Genomic DNA, 22,480 nt, shown 5'->3' with positions numbered 1-22,480 from the left:
TTGGAGCAAAAGCTGTTTAACCATAAAACTATCAGTAATAATATTTGCATGTGACATGGTTGTACAGATTCCATACCAGGATATTTCAAGAGATAAATATCCCAAAGTTTTGAGGATTTATTTCCAAAATTCCTCTTAGTCATTTTAAAATATGTAAATTAAGCTTAATATTGTACCCCAACAAAATCTTTTTGGTTAAATTCATAAACTACTCCGTAATCTACATATTACAGAGGCATAGTGTGACAATTGCTATTATCTATCCACAAATATTGTAGGCAATTAACATTTTCAAATGTTAAATAAATTTAAATGTAATTACAGTAACCATAGAGATAGTAACAGTTTCGAAATGGAATAACAACATTTCATAGTATAGATGGAAGGCTATTTTACACTTGGTGGTGACAGAACAGTTTTATAGAATTATTGTATATACAAAAGTACTGTAACTACTAATATCAAAAAGTTAAAAAATATTCATCTTATTTAGTAGTTTTAGTATTTTTAAAATCCTAAAATATGATATCAGCATTATTTTGTCCTTTTACTCTTTCAAATGTATGAATACTACCAAAGTCGTTTTTTCCAAAAAAGGTAAATTTGACTATTTACGCAAACTTGATTATTGGTGACATTTAAAACTATGATTGAAGTGTATGGTGAAGGTCGTGAAAGTCACTCTCATCCTTCGCATGGACTTTTTAGCCAGAGTGGTTAGTTGCAGAGGACCAGTTCTACAGGGCATTTTTCTTCATCAATATAACTGGCGAATCAGTTAATTTGACCAAATTCACCAGCTAAGAAAGAACTTCAATCTCAAAGCTGGCATCATGTCTTATTTGTCCATGTTTTATATGCAAATATTAAAGAAAGACTTTGATTCTCATGCTCTGATTGAGATCAACAAGTAACTTGAATGATTAAATAAAGAGTTGAGGACCATTTGACGCTCTTGAAGAAGATGAATTAAAAACTACTTTCGAGACACTCCAAAATGTTTTGCTGCTGTACATAACATTGTCAGAATTGGCATTACATTTTAGTAAATTTATTTATATTCTCAGATCTCTTTATTTAAAAAATACTGACCAATTTACATCTCGTGGCCAAATGGCCAAATTGAGTGTAAAAACATGTCAAAAAATACATAAAAAGTGTAAGAATAAAAACAGCATTAAAGAGGGAAAAACAATCAAAAGTTCAAAAAGGCAAGAGCCTTGCTGGAAGTTGGCATGGAGGATTTACGTTATTATATAATTTTCCATGATTACATAAACAACAGTCTTTTGAAAAATACTAATATTCATTGGGCAACCATAAAAAAGAGTCTGAATGCTTGTAGTTCTATATCTTGTTGTAACTACATGTTACTTGACAGTTTGAGCACAAAATATAAGACAAAGCTGAATGATTTGAAGTCTCTGCTCAGTTGAATATACATGTCAAACATTACCACCAGACAATCTAAAAAGGAACTTTAATAAAAAAATACGGTTGTCATAGAAACATTAGGTAATGGTGTACTTCTAAGACAGGCCTTATAAATCAAGTGAGATTGAGTATGTCTGTATATATTGCCTTAAAGACAATAAAACAGGGTGTTCTTGTGTGTTGAACAATAATGCATTACTATATTATGCAAAACGTACTAGTCTGTGCAGATTCTGTGCAGTTTAATTTAATTACCCATATCAAAAACAGTTTCCAAACAAAGAGAAGATAATATTAATAAAATATTTGATACACAATTTATTGTTTGGGGAAATTTTCTTTTATAAAATCAATGGAAACATTGTCTTTTAATTAGTAGCGCTGTTCCAAGTAAAATAAGAATATTTTTAAATGATGTATAATATATTATTCAAAATATTGTAGTACATTTTTCGATTTTGTATCACATGCCATGTGCACTATTTTCTCCCAATTCAACAATTGAAAATGTATGGTAGCCTTTTAAAAAACAATTTGAATTGTTTAAATATTCCTTGACGGGAAAACCAGTACCGTATATAAAATAATATTCAAAAAATCAATACAACAATACTATAATGCTATATAATTTAATTATTTTATTTATTCAACAACTGACTATACCAATTATCATTCAATCCTTGTGACCATTTTGTCACTGTAGGTATATTATCAGACAGTAGGTTTTTTGTATATTTAATTATCATGCTTCTAATAAAATAGCTTGCTTTTATCAGAATACAACCAAAGCAGTGTAATGAATACAGTAGGCCTTAAATAATAACATATTTTTTTACACACTACATTAGTAGTATACAGTAGTGGTAAACAGGTACAGAATTTGTTTATCTACAATAAAGCAAGAATCTTGTTTATATTAAGCATGTTTCACAAATGGAACTTTGTTTCTTTCTGACAATCGCAAAAAAGCCTACTTAACTCCTTTTAAATGCGAGATTTGACAAACTTGTGACCTTCGCTATCTTGTCCGGCACACCCATATCTTGTTCATGAGTTTTTGTTTGTTTATTTTTATACTGGGTGACCTCTTCAGTCAAAGACTGGTCTACCAGAGGGCCCAGTTGGTGATCAGTGGCTGTGATATACTAATACACCGGGGTAACCCCCTACTCGTCTCGAAAGATGTACTAGGTTCTTTAAAGTGCACTGTACACTGGACCTACAGTTTATAGTCCTAATCCGAGAAGACTCATTCTACCACCAGAACCATGGAGTGAGTGAGCCTCGAACCGAATCCCTGCAGATGTTATGGCTACGTAATTACGGTTCCACTGTCTTAACCGCTCGGCCACTCACTCAGTTTATGATTGGATGTCGGGAAGGGGGCTAAATTTGACGATGATTTGACCAAGTCACCTCTCTTATTTGTAAATAAGCGTGATGGAATGTATAATCTTAGATATTAAATTTCTACCTCATTGAAAAACCAGCCTGATTTGTAATCACATCGATGGATTGAAATTACTAGTGTTTGTTGTTAGGGTAACGATTTGTACAGTTGACTCAGTGGGTAATTCAACAACAGAAATTATAAGTTTGCTGTCAGATTCTGTATCATTCATTCATTTATTCTAATGTACAATAATAGATAATAATACATATAATTCAATTTAAGTAGGAGTAACAGTAAAATAATTAGTTCTCTCTTTATATCACGCATATAACCTTATTGATTTTGTCAGAATCTTTATTTATTCTTTCCTTAGCATTATTTTGACCGTCAATTATCTTGAGATCAATTTCATCTAGCTACATCAATTTTTCAGAGTATATTCCTTATGGCCAGGAATCGATGTGATTAGCTTTTCAGAGTGCGCAATTAAAAATTTAATTTATTTGATTTAATGAAATCACATTTGTAATCATATCTTCACAAGTATGCATAATAATTAAACCAAATTTAATACTCATAAATTTCAGGTCATAGTTCATCATATGGAAATACAATTACGTGCGTAGCGCATGTAACGCATGCGTACGCACGCTTAAAACTTTCAAAGGTCATTTTTGATGAAATTAGAGTATGTTGTAGGCAATTTTAAGCATTTAAAAAATAGCCATGAGTGCGCATATTTTTGTGTGCGCAATGCACGTTAAATGTTAATGTGCACTCTTTCTGTACGATTTCTGTTTTACAACCTTTTGATAGCAATTTCATTATATTTTATTCATTTTTCAACTCAAAATTGCCTTATACGAGCATGTCAAAAGTGACAGGCTACGCACGTGTAGGCTAACAAAATGATAAAAATATGCTTATTTTTAAAATATAGATCATCAGAATGCTTGGTTTCTTTTCTTAATTAAAGTGTATGTATCATATTTATGATTTATTATGAAAATAGGAAAACAAGTTGATTACATCATCATTAATTGCATATCAAATTAAAAAAATGTAATTTTGACAATCAAACAACATTTTCTTGGACCAAAAAATAACAAACTTTACATTAACCTTCTTCTTTAAAATGTTCATATATTAACGTATTAAAGATGTCATCATATTAAAAAAAATATGATTCATTGCAGTATGTAATAATCTCATTATTATGTCATTGTCATTGTCAAGATAAACTCTTGTTGTTAATTGTTTAATTGCTAAATAGTGTATAATGTCTTACGGCCTTGATTAAATAAAGTTTTTATTATTATTATTATTTTTATTATCTATCTGCACCTAAGTGGTTACTGTATAGTAAATAGACGCAAGATTCTTTCTTTTATACAGGTGTGTATATGCCTCGGTGGTCTGTAATTGCGTCCATAGCACTCGAGGTACGGAGATCAAAACAAACAAAAATAAAACGAAATAAGATTTTTTTTTATATTCATATTGTTTGTTCAGTTTTATTTCTTAGTGTAGTGTATAAATTATACGCCTGATTTATAATGAAATCTAGAGAAACTTTTATGTCTTTTATTATTATGTAACAAGGGTGGTTTATGACATACTGTATCTTTGATTGAGTTGTTTTTATGCAAGTGGCTCGATGTGCAGTGATACCGGCTATTGTATTTGCGCTACAAAGATCCTATCTTTCATATTTCATAAATAATTAAAGATCATGACAAAATCAATATATCTTTTAAAAAATCAATTATCTTTATTTAATTTAATGCATATAAGCTAGTCATATTGACAAATTAAATCTATCTCTTTTTGTTATTCATTAGTAAAATAAAATGTTTTACTTTGGTCAAGGTTTTAAAAAAGAATGTCTAATTTCTTTGTAGTATGGACATACTAAAACAAATATTACAACTAGGCCTATCCGTAATTGTTTAAAAGTTTTGGTTTGTATAATTATAGCAAGGTGTGTACAGAGGAACAGTCTAGCCTCTAGGTTTTAGAGTGGTTATGTTGTTGAATTTTTAAGGCAGAGTTTAACGTAAAACTATTGTCTAATAATTTTGCGTAAAGCAAGTACAATTTGCATTTTTACTGTTTTAAGCGAGAAGGACATGTAAAATGGTTTTTGTAACTGGGGTAAATGTCAAAATTGTCAAATTTGTCCGATAAATCTAGCTGAAACTAGAGAAAACAATCCTGAGGATAGGGTGAGTATGAATCTGATCTGAAGAGGGGACCACCCAAGATCATGCAATGTCAAAGTAAAATTTCAAAATTGCTCCAAATGAGCTGAAACTCTCGATCAATGGTATATAATGCATGGAGTGTTGAAATGACTGGATTTATATTCTATTGAACATAGTATCTCTAGTTACAAACACATTTTTTATTAATTTATGCCTATCAGTCTCCAACCCTAAATCACTATTACATGGCAACAACAGTTAATTAAGCCTACCAGCGGTAATACTGTTTGTCTGAACATCTACTGTACAATGGAAAATGATCTTAATTTTAGTTTATGTTTGTGTAATAACAATAACAACAATCGATAAAACCTAGATATTTGAACTGTGTGACCTTTCAGTAGTAGTATTATAAGTAACACAGCTTGACTGGATGTCATTGACGTCAATAATTATCGTTGCTATAGGATACTGTAGACTCTTACCAACAGTTATATGGTTACTGTTAATGTGTTATCTCTGTATTTTAAAGTATGTAATCTGTATGTCCTTTTAAGGCTTAACTATGGCACGCCATGATGGACATATGTTAAGTTGACATTGCTCATGTTATGTTGACATCGCTCGTGTTCAGTTTACACATCGCTCGTGTTAAGATGTGTAAAAACCTCAACACTCGACGTGTAAAAACTCAACACGAACGATGTGTAAATTCAACACGGAGTCAACATAACACGAGCGATGTGTAAACTCAACACAAGCGATGTCAACATAACACGAGCGATGTCTAAACTCAACACGAGGGATTTTAACATAACATGAGCGAGGTCATAGTTATGTCCATCCTGGTGTGCCATACTTAACAACTGTATGCACATCTACAATACTTGGTCTTACAAAGAACCGAGTGAAGATCCAGTAATGCCTATTTACTTGGTTTTCTAAAGAACTGAGTGAAGATCCTGCAATGTTGATCAAATACTGAACACATTTGAAACCAAGGTTCACCACAATCCTAGCTACATATTTGGGCTTGTGCAGATTTACCTGCCTACTAGATAAGATGTCAGCAATTACTTACTCTATTAAGATAGCTGTAGATGTCCTATTTAAGCTATATTCATTGAACGTAAGATTGCGTTGTTTGTTAAATGGAAAATCATATAGATAATTAAACAGTGCTGTCTTATGAATAAACCATATAGATAATCATGCCGTCTCCTTGATTGCTTGATTTTGCACCTTCTTATTGTTTCTTGCAAATGACCAAACATTTTTTGCAATTCTCAGTCACTTTACTTTTGCAGAGTGAGTTTGTTCAACTTACAGGTAAACTTTATTGATAAACTTTACTAAACAAACACTTTACAAGATAATATAAAAACAAAAAGAAAAGTATCAAAAATAACATTTAAATCTTAAATAAAGAAGAAGCGAATTATAAAGTTATTATTAAAATATAAATGCAACTGTTATATTATTATTTATTCTTATGTTAATTTTTAATCGTTATTTGTGATTAGACGTGGTACTATTTTTATTAAATATTATAGTCTTATTTATAGTCTGTATTATTTATTTATTTTCTTTTTTTTTATATTGGAATTAAATTAGGTTAGATAATATCATTTTGAAAAAACTATAATATACTGTATATAAATATATATATATATATTATAATTATATAAACATCACAGGCACAGAATAAATTCTAAACCGCCCGGTGATATACTGAAATTTAATTAATTTGAAACTTTGAGATTCGAACCCGGAACCTTCTGCTTGATATGCAGATGTCCTAACCATTGTACCACGGTATTGTTCAAACTCAATTGGATAGCGACTCTTTAACACTCTCAGCGGATATACAAATACCATGCCGGCAAATTTAAACAGTGTTTAGTGTCGGCAGCCGGCCAACCGTATGGACTGATTGCGTCGTTGAAGCTGAATAATTACACCTATCCTTTGAAGAAAATGAATTTCGTAAATCACAGGTAGCTCAGTGAGTAAAACGCTGTTGCCATTTCAATGCCTAGTACATTCGAGTTCGAATCTGCGAAATGTGTAAGTTATAAGTATCACGACTTATAGCAAAAAATCAAAACTAGACCACAATATAATTATAAAAGTAGCAAAATAGATAACAAAACTGTTATAACTATCTTCATAACTATCATATATAACTGTTCTGAATTTGATTCTTGATACAATTTGGATTTTTAAAAATATAATTTGTCAGAGTACTTTTATCAGGGAGGAGTGTGCTTTTATTATACTTATCCCATGCGAATTAGTATAACCACATTAAGGCAGAAAAAAAGCCGTGCGGTAGATGGATGGATGGATGGATGGATGGATGGATGGATGGATGGACGATCGATTGGATGTGTAAAAATATTATTTTCATCAAAGGATAAATAGTTATTTTAAATAGTTCTAGAATGAAAACATTTCTAATATATTTTGTTTTAAATGTAAAAAAATGTATATTGATCTACTTATCATCGATCATTATTGTCCTAGTATAAGTGGGTCTATAGAAACCTTAGGTTGTTACAATAATATAACATATCATATAATCTTCGCAACATTCACCAAATTAGAAAGTACATTGATCATTCGACCTGTCACGCTGCTATATGCTGTCTTCTGTTGTCCTGTCTTGATTATTGTAAGTTTTTATTACTGTCTTTGATAAAAATGAATTAACAACATTCTATAAATTAATGTACAACTTTAAATATTCATTTAATATAAAACTATTGATTTAATCAATAGATAAGTTTTATGAACAAATGTTAATAAAATAGGGAAACAAGACAATTTAGTAAATAATATAGTACCATTGGCTGATATTTTAAAGCTTACACTACTTTAAATATAAACATTCCCAGGTAAACAAACACTAGAATTTAACATCTTTAAAGAGAGGCTTGGGGAACACTTCTTGTAACTTAATCAACATAAAATGTTATGATGAAATAAAAAAGCTAAATATAACAGTTTTAGGCACATTCATGTTACTATAAAACTATTCATATATAACTAAACTTCAACTGTATCTAGATGAAATTCAATTAATTAATTATTATTGTTATTGGAAATTAAGGACTAATTAAAATACAGATGAATTGGATAAATAAGTATCATAATTGAAATTATTGTATTATAAATATCTAATCAATACTTGTAACCATACTTGCTGTTATTGGCATGATTATCTAATCGTTTCATAACCTCCAAGATAAAATGCACAACATGACAAAACAAATCTATGTTAAACATTTTCACTGAGTAGAGAAAGTCAAGAGATTTATTTAGTATTTGTGTTCTTGCTAGAATTGGTTGACAAATTAGCAATGAGCAGAGGAAGGTTAAGTATAGAATCGCTTGTTTACTCATTTTCTTGCTGTAGTCATCAAAATAATCAAAGGTCTTCATGAAAATCAACTTGTTTTTTACTTGGAAGTAAACATGCTTCTAGGACTTGTATAAACAGTGCATTACTAATTTATAACAAGTCAGCTGCTGGTGACTTGATTCTGCTTCACAAACGAAACTTTTTTTCCTTCTTTCTTTACGACAATCGCACAAAAGCCACCCACATTTTTAAAATTGCTCTTACTCATAGACTATAGGGGGTGGGTGCAGCTCGATATAAGAAAAAAACGAGTTAGATTGTAAAGTTGAAATCTCAAAATTGTGAAATTGGTCCAACTGAGAACTTCGAAACTTGGAGAAAACAATCCTGAGGATATGGTGAGTATGAATTCGATATCAAGGAAGGTGCCACCCAAGGTCATGTGATGTCAAAGGTCAAGGACAAATTTTAAAATTGCTCTGAATGAGCTGAAACTCTTGATCAAAGTGTAAGGTCAAAGGTCACACAATTTATGACTGGATTTATGTTTTAATCTGTAGTTGGTTTTAAATTAATATACATTCATTTAAAAATCTTGCCAAAAGGTAATAAACGTAAAATATATGAAAAATAGTATTTTTGGTGTCTTATGACTTTCAATTCAGAATATTTTAAATCACAATTTACACATACATGTGTCGGAGAGTAACAATAGAAAACAATTAAACATTTTAAATTAGGTGATCATTTAGAATATTGATCACCTATTGTTATTGTAAAAAATCTTATTGTATAAAATCTTTATTATTATTAGGTGATTTCATTTAGAATGATTAGTTATTGTATAAATCTCTGTTGGTTATCCGCAAATTTTGCGTTGGATCTTTTTTTTCATCTTATGTGGTATTATTCTTTCCATGATTTTTGTGCGCAGCATATCTCTAAAACTTGTAAGCATAACATTTTGTAACTTTACCAGACAAGACTTTATGAAAAAAACCTTTATGAAGATGTTCCAATAAAGTTTTGATAATGTAGGAGTGATTTTATGAAATTCTATGATTGATTATAAATTCAGAACAAAAAGCCAAACGCTTAAAATGTTTAATTGCGAAAAATCAATTTCTAATCAATTTTCTGCTAATTTCAGGTCATTTTCTTTGCCATTGCTCGCATGCACTTGTGCGCAAAGCTCGTACATAGCATTTTAAAGACTGTTTTTTGCAATTGATTAAATTTCTTTATATCTTTTGTGATAATTTCTATTCATTTTAATGAACTTTAAATACAAAACCAGTCAATTTGGTATTGGGGATATCCAAGGTGATGTATGCTCAAGATTGTTTGTATAACCTAATATTAGCTTATATAGCACCCTCTATATAATATTAAATGATTGTAGCCATCTATTGTTTACTTAAAATTTATTTATGCACATTAAACTTCAATAACCATGTTCTCAAAAAGGGGTAATTTAATGCAAATTCGATTATAGCTCCTCAAGATAGCTATTTTTAAAAAACCTATTATGGAAGCTGGTGAGTGTTAGATATTAATCATGTAACATTTGTACCCACCGGATGTTTTGACGTCATAATATGACCACTCAAATTGAAAAGTATTTTTCTCTTTTGTACTAATTAATCACATTTAATAGAGTGCATCACGTTACCCCATTTTCTCCTAGATTGTAATATGTTCTTTCTCAATCAATTCTCTTACACATGAGTTATAAAATGTATTTATTTTTTATTATGACTTCATCATGTCAAAAAAATAGAATAACTTGATTGGTTGGTTACTTATTTCATCTATACAATAATCTGTTATAGCTCCTCGGATTGAAATTTACCATCATGATTAAAACTTGTTATGGAAGCTGTTAAATTGTGGATATGATTTCATATAAATATCATTATATGGCCAGTTAAATCCAATGGGAAATTTAATGCAAATTCGTGTAAAAAGAAACCTATTTTGAATCTCTTATAGCTCCTCAGAATGCATGGTGACTCTCGATTTTTTAACTTATGGAAGCCAATGAATGAAAATGTTATGACGTCATCATATGGTCACCTGAAAATGGATTTCCTATTAGATTATTCAACTTTTTAGTGGAGGTTTCATCTCTGTCAGTTGATTTAAAATAAGAAAAAAAAAGCAATGCAAGAGCACTACAGAAATATAGAAACGATCGAAAAGCATTATTGTAGCATAACTGTACTTGTAAAGATGTATAATCTTACAATAGAACTTGCCAAATAATGAGAAAAGTAAATATAAATTACTTACAGGTTTCTGCTGCTTTTCCTTACTGGTTTATCGGACACAACGGAATGACGTTGAAATGACTGACCAGCTAACTCTTCTCCTTCTTCCAAGGTTGGTATATTATTTTCTACTCCATGAAGCATTCTTTCATCTCCAACAGACATTGCACGACGTGACTATAAAATACAAATGCAACAGAATATTGATAACATTAGTAATTTGTTAAATAACTTGGGAAGATAAGTATTGATAACCTTTCAAGACAATTTGTCAAAAAATCTAGGAGGTGATACAGGTACCAGATATTGAACGTACACATCGACAATGGCCCTAAAGGCCCTATTGTTATTAAATTCAATCAATACAACAGAAGAAATGAATTCTACAAATCTAAAAGAAAATTCTAAGGAAAAGAAATAAAATATGCATCTGAACTAATGTGAACATGTTTCATAGGTTTTAACTGTTTTATCTTTAGGCAGTTAAATTCAAGAGGACAGAAGCATTAGGAAACTGTGTCACATGGAAGCTATAGTACTACAGGCCGACAGAAACTGGAATTTGTAAACTTGGATCCAAAGCACGTCTAGGAAAAGAGAGGCTATGAGATGTAAGCAGACAAGTAGTATGAATACCATGCAGTAGTCTGTCTATGTGTAGGCTGTCAAAATAAGCCGGGTGTATTTATCATTGAATAATGGTCAAAACATTCCTTCCTCTATAGTAAATATTTTTGGTAAATGGTGTGTAGGCCTATAGATGAAGAATATTGTTTGATAGTGAGTATGTTTGTCGGCAGCTGGGAAATTAGAATTTACTTGAATGTTGAAAGAAAACATTGCAACTTTCCTAGAAGCTGGCTTATTAAAAAATATATGCATGTTTACCTATTCGACGGCGAATATAAATCTAAATATACGTGTTTTCACTGCAACCTCACATGTTTTTTTTTTAACCTCAGTACAGTACGGCCGGGGGTGGCTGCTGATGATAAAAAAAATGTTTTTTCTGGATTTTGTGTATGACATGAAACGTAATACTCTCCAACTGTTCCCCCCACGTTTTTCTTCACTCCAAATTTCTTTACACTTTAATAATTAAATATAGGGCTATGTTAAATCTTAACATGGATTATATATTGATTTTGCATATATTCTTTGCTTCCTAGCCTAGGTGTCGGTGTTTTTATAATTCGCTAACCCAAGGTAGGATTAAATAATTTATATAGCCCAGGCCGCCAAAACTAGGCTCAACTCCGAGTGAGCTGAGGCCTACTGGCATGATGTCGTCGGCTGATGTCCGGTCAAAATAGGCCAACCGGTACATAGGGCGGCTACAAAATTTGAAGTCATCTAGCCTTAGATAGGATTTTAATTAGCTAAAAATACCTTGTTTTGTGCATTGTCCATGTTTCTAAAGGCTACGAACAATACTTCGTAGGCTACATTCAGAACAATGACCTACGATTTACCTACGCGTAAATACAAAGAAATAATTTCTTTCTGTACTGTATTTGAGTCACTACGATCTTAGGGAGTAACGCCCTATCCTGGAATATGTACAGTACTATAGTTTAGTTTATGATTATATTTTTGTTCTGTACAGTAGGTCAGACTATATTTACACAAAATGTTTATTACTGATTGTTAAACCAAAGTATTTCATAATAGACGCTTACTACCGTATATAACTTTACAATAAAATTTAATGACAAAAAACAAGAGGAATTTGATCACTTGATCTTGGAAATGGCTCCATGATGGTTCCGAAACGTTGATCTTCTTGTTTTTTGTCATTAAATTTTATTGTAAAATTGATTAAGTGATTGATTGATTTAAAACATCATTTATCAGCTCGATCGGAGCAATTTTAAAATTACCTGACCTTTGACATTGCTTGACCTTATGTGGTGCCCCCCTCGATATATTCATAGTCACCTATCCTCAAGATTATTTTCCCAAAGTGTCAGCTCGATCAGAGCAATTTAAACATCTTCAGATTCAACATTGACCTTTGATCTTGACGATTTAACAAATGCAAACTAGTTTTTTCTTATACCAAGCTGCACCCATCCACCAAGTTTGAAGACCGTGCGACCCAATGTCTCTGAATAAAGCCAGACAGACACGCACAGATTTGGTGAATTATAGTAAGAAGATGGTAAATATAGTAAGATGCATCAATAACCAGTCGATTCTGGTCATTTTATTGGAGGTCACATGATATTAAAAAAATATAATTGAACTCTATAATGTCATTGAAAGTGCAATGTCGTTTTATTAGAGTATTGCAATTACATTTTGTGTTTTTGAGCAACCGCACTCTTGTGCATTTAAATTCATGATAAATGGCACCTCTAATTGGCTGTAAATGACACTCCCATGTACTGCGCAGCATTCAGCAATCATAATTTTCCGCCGGTAAACACATTTTTTGCACGTTTTCTTTGGGAACCGCCAATTGTTTGATTGTTGATCGTTTTTCAAACAGAGTCAACAGTGTTTTGTTTTCAGGTGCGGATTCAAGAGTGGACCCAGCCGGCCCGGGCCACTCTAAATTTCACAAATCGTAATGCAAAAGATAGGATATCAAATTAAGTTCAGCACTTCATTTCACTACTTTTAGCCCTGGATCCACCACTCATTTTGCATTCAATGCATACTGTATAGCCCATATAGACACACGCCAATCTTGCCCACCCACCCTGGATCAGTCCAGACAGACCATGTGCAAGATAAAACGTTCACTGTGGGTATTTGCAACCACCAATCAAAAAACTAGAATCCAAAATCAACCATGAGCTCTACCGATCATGGGAAAGCTTAGCTTTGATTGGCTTACAATGACATCATACCACCAATGTATGTAGTCAAGCTCTCACAGGAATATGCACAAAATTCATTAAAAAATGAAATAAATGGACCTTATTATAATGCATTTTCTCTACAAGATCTGAATAATAAATACCCGATATTGAGAAAATAACGTTTTTTAAATAAATATTTCTCAGACAAAAAAGCATGTGACTTGGCATACAAAGATTTTTAGTAAACAAAACCTGTATGCGCTGATGATAATTGACAGATAGGATATGTTAACCACATTATTCACAATTGAATGTTTAAAATAATACATTTAAAGTACAAGGAGTTGGATCGCGGCAATTAAATAATAACTCTGCATGGTATGAGCAAGTATAATAAAAGTGCAATCTTCCCTGATAAAAAAAAATATTTATAAAAACCGAATTGTCAAGAATAAAATTTATTTACAGCCTTCACTTGGAAATATCTGTAAGCTCAAAATGAAAGCAAAACTGGATATGGGACATTTTAAATAAAAGAGGCTAAAGAAAAATTGTGCTATGTGAATCAGAAAGTGACAACGTGTATGAGAGGGACATGCACATGCAATCAGTTTAAAGCTTTCTCAGTACATAACACCCGACGCCAGTATCTCCCTATACTCACCAACCCCCACCCTCTTCAATAACACCCCACACTCTTTTTTTTAAAACAAATTCTTCCCAGGACAAATTCAAAATGAGAGGGGTATACGTAGCTATGATAGTTGAATTGAATGCGCTGCTTGCACAGCATTTATTGTCAAATATATAAAATATTTAAAATTTGAAGTTTGTACACAGACAAGGCTCTTAAAATTATAAAAAAACATCAAAAAACACGATAATGAAAAAACACATCAAAAGATACAAAGAGCATACAGAGAGTCCAATAACAATTGTCATGATGCCTACACTACGGTGAGACACATTTATACTAATCTTATCTAGATGTTTTACTGTTATATATAGTTATGGAGTTCGGAATAAATGACTTTCTATATCTGCCAGTTCGAGTGTAAAGATATCTAATACGGACTAAAGATGGGAGAAATTCGTATTCTAAAAATAAGGGATGAGACGGTTGTGCGCTATGATAGGCCTATGGTTTATGTACGTTGTAAACTGTGTAAATGAATAGGTGTCATATTGGCTGAATATCTAATTTTGATATTGCGGCCCCTAGCCTTCTTTCTCCTCTCACTATCCCAGCCACAATTAACAAACCTTAACTCTACCCCAGGACAGTTCAAATGTAGTAACTTTTCCTAGTACAATTCCAATCATATACTTCATTACGCCAGTATTTCCGCTCCCCCTCCTTTCTCCCAACACACCCCAGATACTGGGTGATGTGTTTAAGATGGTTCCAGTACAAATAATGTTAGCCATCACTGCCAACCCATAATCCCTCAGGCAGTTTTAAACATTCCCAGTACAGTTTCAGTCATGGTGATAGGCCTACATTCCCCACCCCACATGCAGAAACAGAAATTTGTATAACGAACAAACATTGAAAGTGGGGAAAAGTGGGCCATTTTGACCACATTTTGGCCCCTAACTTGGATCCTAGATGGCGGATGATGTTCAAATATAGTTTAGAACTTTCCCGGTACAATTGCGGTCATTTTGATACCCCATATGTAAGGTTACGTGGAGTAACAAAAATTTGTATAATGAACAAACAAACGGACAAATGTACAAACTCTCTCACTTATAATAGAGAGGTTTCGCAATCTTACGAATACGATAACGAAAACGGATACGTCACGCACATGTATTCGTTTTCGTAAGCCAGTAAAGATCTGTTTCGCACGGCAACGAAATATTGAGGGCGTCGTCCAAAATATGACTGCTGTAAATTTGAGCGAAGCGCAGGTACGTGTTGCTTTGTGCTTGGCTGCCTAGGCCTAGCATAACATCAAAGCGAGTGAGGACTTTAAAAACTGCTATTTATAAAAATTGACCTGGCATTTTAGTAAATTATTTTAGTAAATTACTTTCAATAAATCTATAATTATATTATAATCATGAATCATTCCTGATTCAAATGCAAAATGTGCAAAATAGATCAAAAACTATACTCGTTTTGTAGTTACGAATATGACTGGTGATATTCGTCAACAGGAATACGATTTACGAATATGAAGTGGGGATCAGCTCAAAAGTTTCACAAATGTGTGACGTATCCGTTTTCGTTATCGTATTCGTAAGGTTGCGAAACCTCCCTAATATAGATGACCCTAAACAGCGTGTGCTGACAATCAATCTTGATCAATTATGGTAAGTGTCTGTGTGTGACAGCTTATGTACATTCAGGTTGGGTATATATTTATTTCTTATATTTTTACAGAATGGGCCAGTGGAATAAAAAATGATATTTTTCTTCAATAATATTCAAGTCACAAAATAAACAAATTCTATTTTCTCTTGGAATTTTCAAATGGCGTCCCTTTTCAATTAATAGGTTATGATTTGATAACTTAAAACGTACAACTAATGTTCTGAAATAAAATTCAGTTTGCATTAAAATGTTCCTTTTGTAAGTAGATGAGAGGGATTCTACCCAATTCACTCCTTACTCCTTCGTTTCGACATGACTGCTGGACATTTAGATATGGATATTTTATACATCGTCTTTGAAATATCTAACACCATACAGTTCGCTTCCATACTTCCTCCTTGTGACGATTTAAAGCCACATACTGAATATGTTAATCATTGTGTTGCTTTGTATAGTAGTTGATAAATAGAAAAAAACTAAGAAAGTTTATTTTGTATAATGACATCACTGATTTGCATAAAATTAATATTGATAAATTCTCATTCATCTGGATATCCCTAATTATAAGTCTAATAAAGGGTATTTCAGATAATAATAATAGCAACCTGATCAAATATCTTGCTTTCTCACTGTTCTCTTGCATCATTTTAACATTTTTAATGGATTATTGATTTGTGAGGTAAGTTTAATCTTGTGATGCATCACTTGAACATATTTTAATGAAATTTGCAAATGAAAACATTATTACAGTAATTATCTTTAATAGATAAATTATTCCATAGATCTGTTTAATGTTTTCTTCTACCAATTTTTATACCATGACCCTGATTAAATGACGTCAAACACGTTTTTTATTATGATTATTATTTTACTGTCATCAGAATTTAGTGTCTCATTTTAACATAAAATATTGGACTTGCACCATTTGCACCATGGCAACAGTGATGCAAGCAGCTTTGAAAATATAATCTGTATTCTAGAGGGAGACAAACAGAATTTAAGAACAGCAATTTAAAGTCCAATATTTTATGTTTCAATTGAGAAACTAACTCTGACGACAGTAAAATGAACAGTGCTATGAACGCTGTGAGGTCAATCTAAATGACATTTGCACATTTTCTGTAGTTGGACCAAAAATTGTGAACAATTTGCCAAGTAACGTTAAAGATTTAAATTACGGTTTAAAAAACTAATTTTATAAACTTAATTGATGAAAAGCGCCGCTGATTATAATAAATATGCAGTTATTTTTTGCAGCTATATTCTCAAAGGATATAATCATGAAGACGCTGTATCAAGCGGAAGCTATAGTTCTACAGACAGTTTTGGAATTTTATGAACTCGGACAGGTCATGCTCAAATCACAAACCCCAAAAGCATGTCTGGGAGAAGAGAGTCTATGAAAACAAGCTGACAGTATTGAGATGCATGTATACAGTAATCTGTAAAATCTTGCTCAAAATGACTTCGTTCTTGCTGTCAACCTAGGCCCGTATTATAATAATTCACTGTCAAATAATCATTGAATAATGGTCAAAACTTTATTTTGGCTGTCAACCTATAGGCCGGTATTTACAATGATTTCCTTCAATCTAGGCTGATAATAAATTAATTCGCCGTCCGACAATCATTGAATTATGAGCAAAACAGTCCTTACTATGGTAAATTTTTTCTTGGTTATCAGCCTTCTCCTAACATAACTATATAAAAAATTAGTTTTTATAAGCATTTTCAACATTTATGATAGGAATGTCACAGTTCTGTGTTTGGACGCAAGTTCATAGACCTAACATTCATATTAACTGATACTTCTCTTCATTTACCGTAGTTCAGTTTTTAATATAATATATAATATAAATTTTCTTTGTAACAATTAATAGCGTTGAAAAGGGTGAAGGGCTTGCAAGATTATTATTTCCATAGCATATCCATGGGTTACTGGATGTTACTTGAGTATATACTAAAATTATACGGCGTATCACCCACAAAAAAAGACGGGTGAGGTTCTTTGAAGAATGATTTGTGTTGGTTGACACAAAAGGCAAAACTATGCTCAAGACATTTGCTGACACCATGGGACCCTTGGCTTATCAATAAATAATAAATACTTTCGTTCAATCGGAATCGGACCGTTTTATTAAATTGGGTATGGTTAAACATTTTGAAATAATAATTCCTTAAAAAAAGTACAATAAAAACAAACGCATCAGAGGCATAAAGAACCCTACAGTCAATATCATGTAAAATGTACATATTGTATAAGCACTGTGAAGGATCATTATTAAACTGGAAAATTGGTCTTATCAACAAATAAATACTTTCGTAAGTAAGAAAAATGTTTTGAAATATTGATACGCGATCTATAGGTTCAAACCATTAAGCTCCGTCTATATTATCAAACTAAATATGATGTGCCCGTATTATATAGACATGATGATTTCATATCAGTACCATATTTAGGCATATCACTACTATATTTGGGCATGTCACTACTATATTTGGACACATCACACACAAAACGAACGAAGGTACTTCCGGTCTTTTGTTTGTAAATCTGTTATTATCATTCAAAGTTATTTTCATGCAGATTCTTGAATGTTGCAAGCTGTTTAAACATCTTCCTTATATTACTACGAAATGGCCCACTGTGTCGCGGATGTCAATTTGTGATGTTTTATCAGGTTTTAACTAGATGTATTTGGATTACCTACCAATTAGGCCTACTGCATTTATTTAAATAAACTCCCCCTCGCCCATAAAACATCATTTGGAATATTCAACCCCAACCCTCTAATAGACACCCGCCATAGATATGTATATACACATATTGTATTGTAACACAATTCTATTTGTATTTATATATAAATTTACGTAAGGGCAGAATTCGGTAAATCGCACCTTACTTCTAGAATTTTTACTCAATGGTATATAAAGTTGGTTCGTACTTAAAGGCAAGTACACTCATAACAGAAATTCGATCCATTTTTTTTTTCAATCTGTGCTGCAGAGGTTGGATATAGGTTTTTTTTTAAACGGATAATGAGCTAGCGTTTTCAGTCGCCATCTATTATGTACAAATCTTTATTATTGCAGTTAAACCACCCACATCACCACCCTTCCCCTCACTGGCATGAGTAGCGTTGTAAAGCCAGTAGAGGATAGGTGGTACGAAGGATCACATGCCCTAAACGCAGAACAACTTTGGTGGGTAGGAACCAACTTAAGTATGAAAGAAACAATTGAAAATCATTAGGCCTACAAATTAAGTTGAGTTAAATAATTTAATATTTATTGACGATTAAAGCGAATTTATGATTTACCCTGAATAGAGGTGGTTTTCACAAATTGTTTTACATTATATAAACATATACAAATAAACTTTATTACTGACAGTTGCTTCTTAACGTTTGTATGTACTGTACTATTTCAATCGACTATGACGGTGACAGTTTCAACAAAGTATTACATCGCAATGTTTTACTGTGTTTAGTGGAATATTATTTGTAAAACATGAAAACAATTAATATTTCGTTACTAAATGGATAAAGAATATATTTTAAAATGGTTCCTCTTTGCACCCATACTCTTCGCCATCCCTCAACCCTAATGTTACATACAAAACACAAATTCAGTTTGTTTAAATTTGACTTAAACAATTCTCTTTCGGAAGTAATTCCCAGGGTGCTAATTTCAGTTGAGTACATAAATCACTGTGTCTATTTATACGTTCCGGTAAACGACATGTATTATTGTCCTGCGGTACGTACATTTGAAATCGCCAGTTTTTTAACGCTGAAATGACTACTGTATGTATTCGAGAACCATCTGTGGGCACGACCTAGATGGTACGCTTGCTTCGCTCGCGTACCATCTAGTTGTAGTAATTCATTAAGTGTTATATCAAACAAATTAAACACCTCCCTCGCCCCCACACCCTACCAAACAATAAACATGGTACTTTAAAATGTTATATTCATCATCTTCTTAGTCTAGACACTGACAAACAGATTAGGTTTATTTTTACGAATAGCAAGCATTTCAATAATTACATAATAACCGAAATATGATATGATGATGATGATAAGGGGATTTTGTTAAATTTGCCATAAAGATAGATAGACTAATTTTATTATTTTCACCACTCCATTTAGCAATTATAATTAAATGACTATAAAACAACTGTATACTAAAGGTCACCAACTATCAATCTCTCAGCAATATCCACATTTACCATGGCAACAAGACACAATTATAATATTAATACTACTGTATACTATCTTCAAGGTCAATTAATATTATTTAAAATGTCACATACCATAATTTGCTGGGCAAACCATATAATTGTTGCTTTAAAGACAAGTTTTAAATTTATAAATGAACATTACATAGGCCCTGTTTCTGCTGCCAAGAAAATACCGTATTTTATACGGTATTTTTTGAATACCGTATTTATACCGTATTTTTTTGGCAGCAGAAACTGCGCTCATAAAAAAAATACCGTATTTTGTATACCGTATTTTCCCCACAAAACTTGTGGATAAAATATGGTATTTACAAATTTATACCGTATTTTTTGTACCCTTTTCTGCTGCCAATAAAAAATCGTGTTTTTATTTTCTGTCGCTGTCAGCTGTTTATTCAGCGAAAATGTGGAGCGAAGACCTCACAGTATTTACTATATAAATCTGTGTGGGGAAGGAGGGTGTGGGGAAGGAAGGGGAGGGGAAGCTAAATGTCCGGCCAACTAAAAGGGACAACCACATTTATAAAGACATTTCTAAAAAAATAAAGCAGGAGTACGAAATAGAAGCAAGTAAACTCAAAGCCGAAGAGCCTGCGAAAGCAGTACAACATTGCAAAAGACAATAACTCGGGGAGGGAACGAATTACTTGTCCCCATTACGATGTTTTCTGTGCTCTCACAACATCTGTATTACAGAGCTAGCCTGTTGAAAGTGAGGCGTAAAACTTCCTTTATTGCGACTTTTAATTATCGACCAAATAAATGAATGGCAATGTGGGTAAAAAGGATGAAATTTAACACGACCACCCAAGAAGTATTGTTAGCAGAAACGGGGTACTAAAAAATACCGTATTTTATACCGTATTTTGAGCAGTTGCAGCAGAAACAGGCCCATACTTTATTTATTATTTTTGTTTCATGGGAAATATACATGATATACTTAACATATATATCCTAACAAAGAAAGTTTTGTGAAAACTGGTATTGCACTAAATTGTGATAATGCAAACCGGTTTCATACTCTTGTGATTCTATATTTTTTCTTGGTCAGAAAGTAGGTTATGAAGTTAAGTCATGAGCCTAGTTTAGACTCTTATAATACCAAATTATAGATGGTAATTTCTTAATACTATCCAATTAATACTGGGAAATTTCATGTAATGGTCTTGAGACTAAAATAAATGAGTTATTATTTATATATAGTTTACACTGGATGAAATGAAAGAAAATGGCAGCACACTAAGCATACCTTAAAGTCCCATTCCCTACGTTTTTTAGATCTAATTTAAGGTCACAATTTCATTTCATTTCATTATTTATTTGGTCTATTTGAGTATATACATAACAAAAAAAAACTGAAATTGGGGAGACCAGGGTCAACCGAAGTGAACTTAATCACTGTAGCTGAGCTGGTTGACCCAACCCCAAAGTCAGTTTACACATAAAAGACATAAAGACAAAATACAGTTACAGCGAATGTAAAAATAAATACTATATTGTCCTATTGCGTCTTTAAATAAGTCGATTCTAATTAATGCATTGCACACAGATTGGTATTTTAGTTTTTCTTCCTACCGGTACTTTTGATTGATCATGAAGTCCAAAAAAACCCTGGAGGAATTGAAACTTTTCAGCGAAAATACCGGGTTTCATCCAATTTTCATCAACATATTCTAGACGTCAGGATAGCTTCCTATACCTAGCATACGATGTTCGTACATTACTGCTGCTTACACAGCTAGGCCTAAAAAACTAGCCTAGGTAGGCTAGGCCTAAAGACTGTCCACGAGAGGACATTCACCGCAAGCTACTTAGGCAAGTATTTTACCTAGCTATTCAATTAAAAAAATTCAGTGTTAACGAAATCAATTTGAAACTAAAGTTGTTTATTTATCAAATCTATTATTTACTCTTTTTTAAACAAATGAGGCCTGGCATCACAAATGCGGCGCAGAGTCGCAACCCTAACTTTTGAGATATTTAGCCTTGAAGTTCACAATGTGGAAAACAGGGATTTTGAGATTTCAATAAAAAACGAGTTTATAAAAAAATCTTTAACAAATCAAACTCTTTTTCATAAGAAATATCATAACTATGTGTATTTTTCAATTATTTAAGTTTCCAATGAAAATATATTGTATTTTTGTTCATTAGAAAAAAAACATTCTTTACGGAACTTTTGTAAACAAACCGCTAGCCCGAATCATCTCATGTTTGGCTACAATATATAATGTAAGTTGGTTTTATTAAGGTGTTACTAGGTTGCTAAAATGTCTACCATGAATTTGTGAACCCTTTACTGTGATTGGCTATGAAGATTAAATATGCTCTCTGATTGGCTGACGCTTTTGTTTACGATGAAACAGCATGTCTTAGACCATTAGTTTGTTCAATTAACGTTTCAACATTTTGTTATTATTGAGAAATATTTTTTTAAAATAACAT

General features: G+C 32.1%; 2 protein-coding genes and 1 long non-coding RNA gene across 5 annotated transcripts in view; 1 reads left to right on the top strand and 2 right to left on the bottom strand.

Annotated features, from left to right (window-relative positions):
- Positions 1 to 11,248, top strand: part of LOC144836950 (uncharacterized) — a 46,412-nt gene extending 35,164 nt beyond the window's left edge. The window contains exons 2-3 of the long non-coding RNA XR_013611418.1: positions 10,690 to 10,781; positions 11,149 to 11,248. This is a non-coding gene — a long non-coding RNA (uncharacterized LOC144836950). The remainder of the gene's footprint in view (positions 1 to 10,689; positions 10,782 to 11,148) is intronic.
- LOC144836923 (uncharacterized) overlaps positions 1 to 22,480 on the bottom strand; it is a 287,299-nt gene that overhangs the window by 130,940 nt on the left and 133,879 nt on the right. The gene's annotated exons all lie outside the window — the stretch shown is intronic.
- Positions 1 to 22,480, bottom strand: part of LOC144836856 (uncharacterized) — a 178,317-nt gene that overhangs the window by 58,079 nt on the left and 97,758 nt on the right. Inside the window, exons 15-16 of one of the 3 annotated variants that reach the window (XM_078691746.1) lie at positions 10,688 to 10,842; positions 1,151 to 1,478 (exon numbers count right to left, since the gene is read on the bottom strand). In XM_078691746.1, coding sequence (XP_078547872.1) covers positions 1,364 to 1,478; positions 10,688 to 10,842 — 270 coding nt within the window. In that variant the 3' untranslated portion in view covers positions 1,151 to 1,363. Of the gene's footprint in view, positions 1 to 1,150; positions 1,479 to 10,197; positions 10,472 to 10,687; positions 10,843 to 22,480 lie in introns of those variants that run through there. The other 2 variants (XM_078691748.1, XM_078691745.1) reach the window with 2 other exon arrangements.

The sequence above is a fragment of the Antedon bifida genome, chromosome 3 (genome assembly GCF_963402885.1).
Source record: "Antedon bifida chromosome 3, ecAntBifi1.1, whole genome shotgun sequence".
In the NCBI taxonomy this organism is placed as follows: Eukaryota; Metazoa; Echinodermata; class Crinoidea; order Comatulida; family Antedonidae; genus Antedon; species Antedon bifida.
Note: the sequence above shows the minus strand (reverse complement) of the source record. Positions and strands in the feature narration are given on the sequence as shown.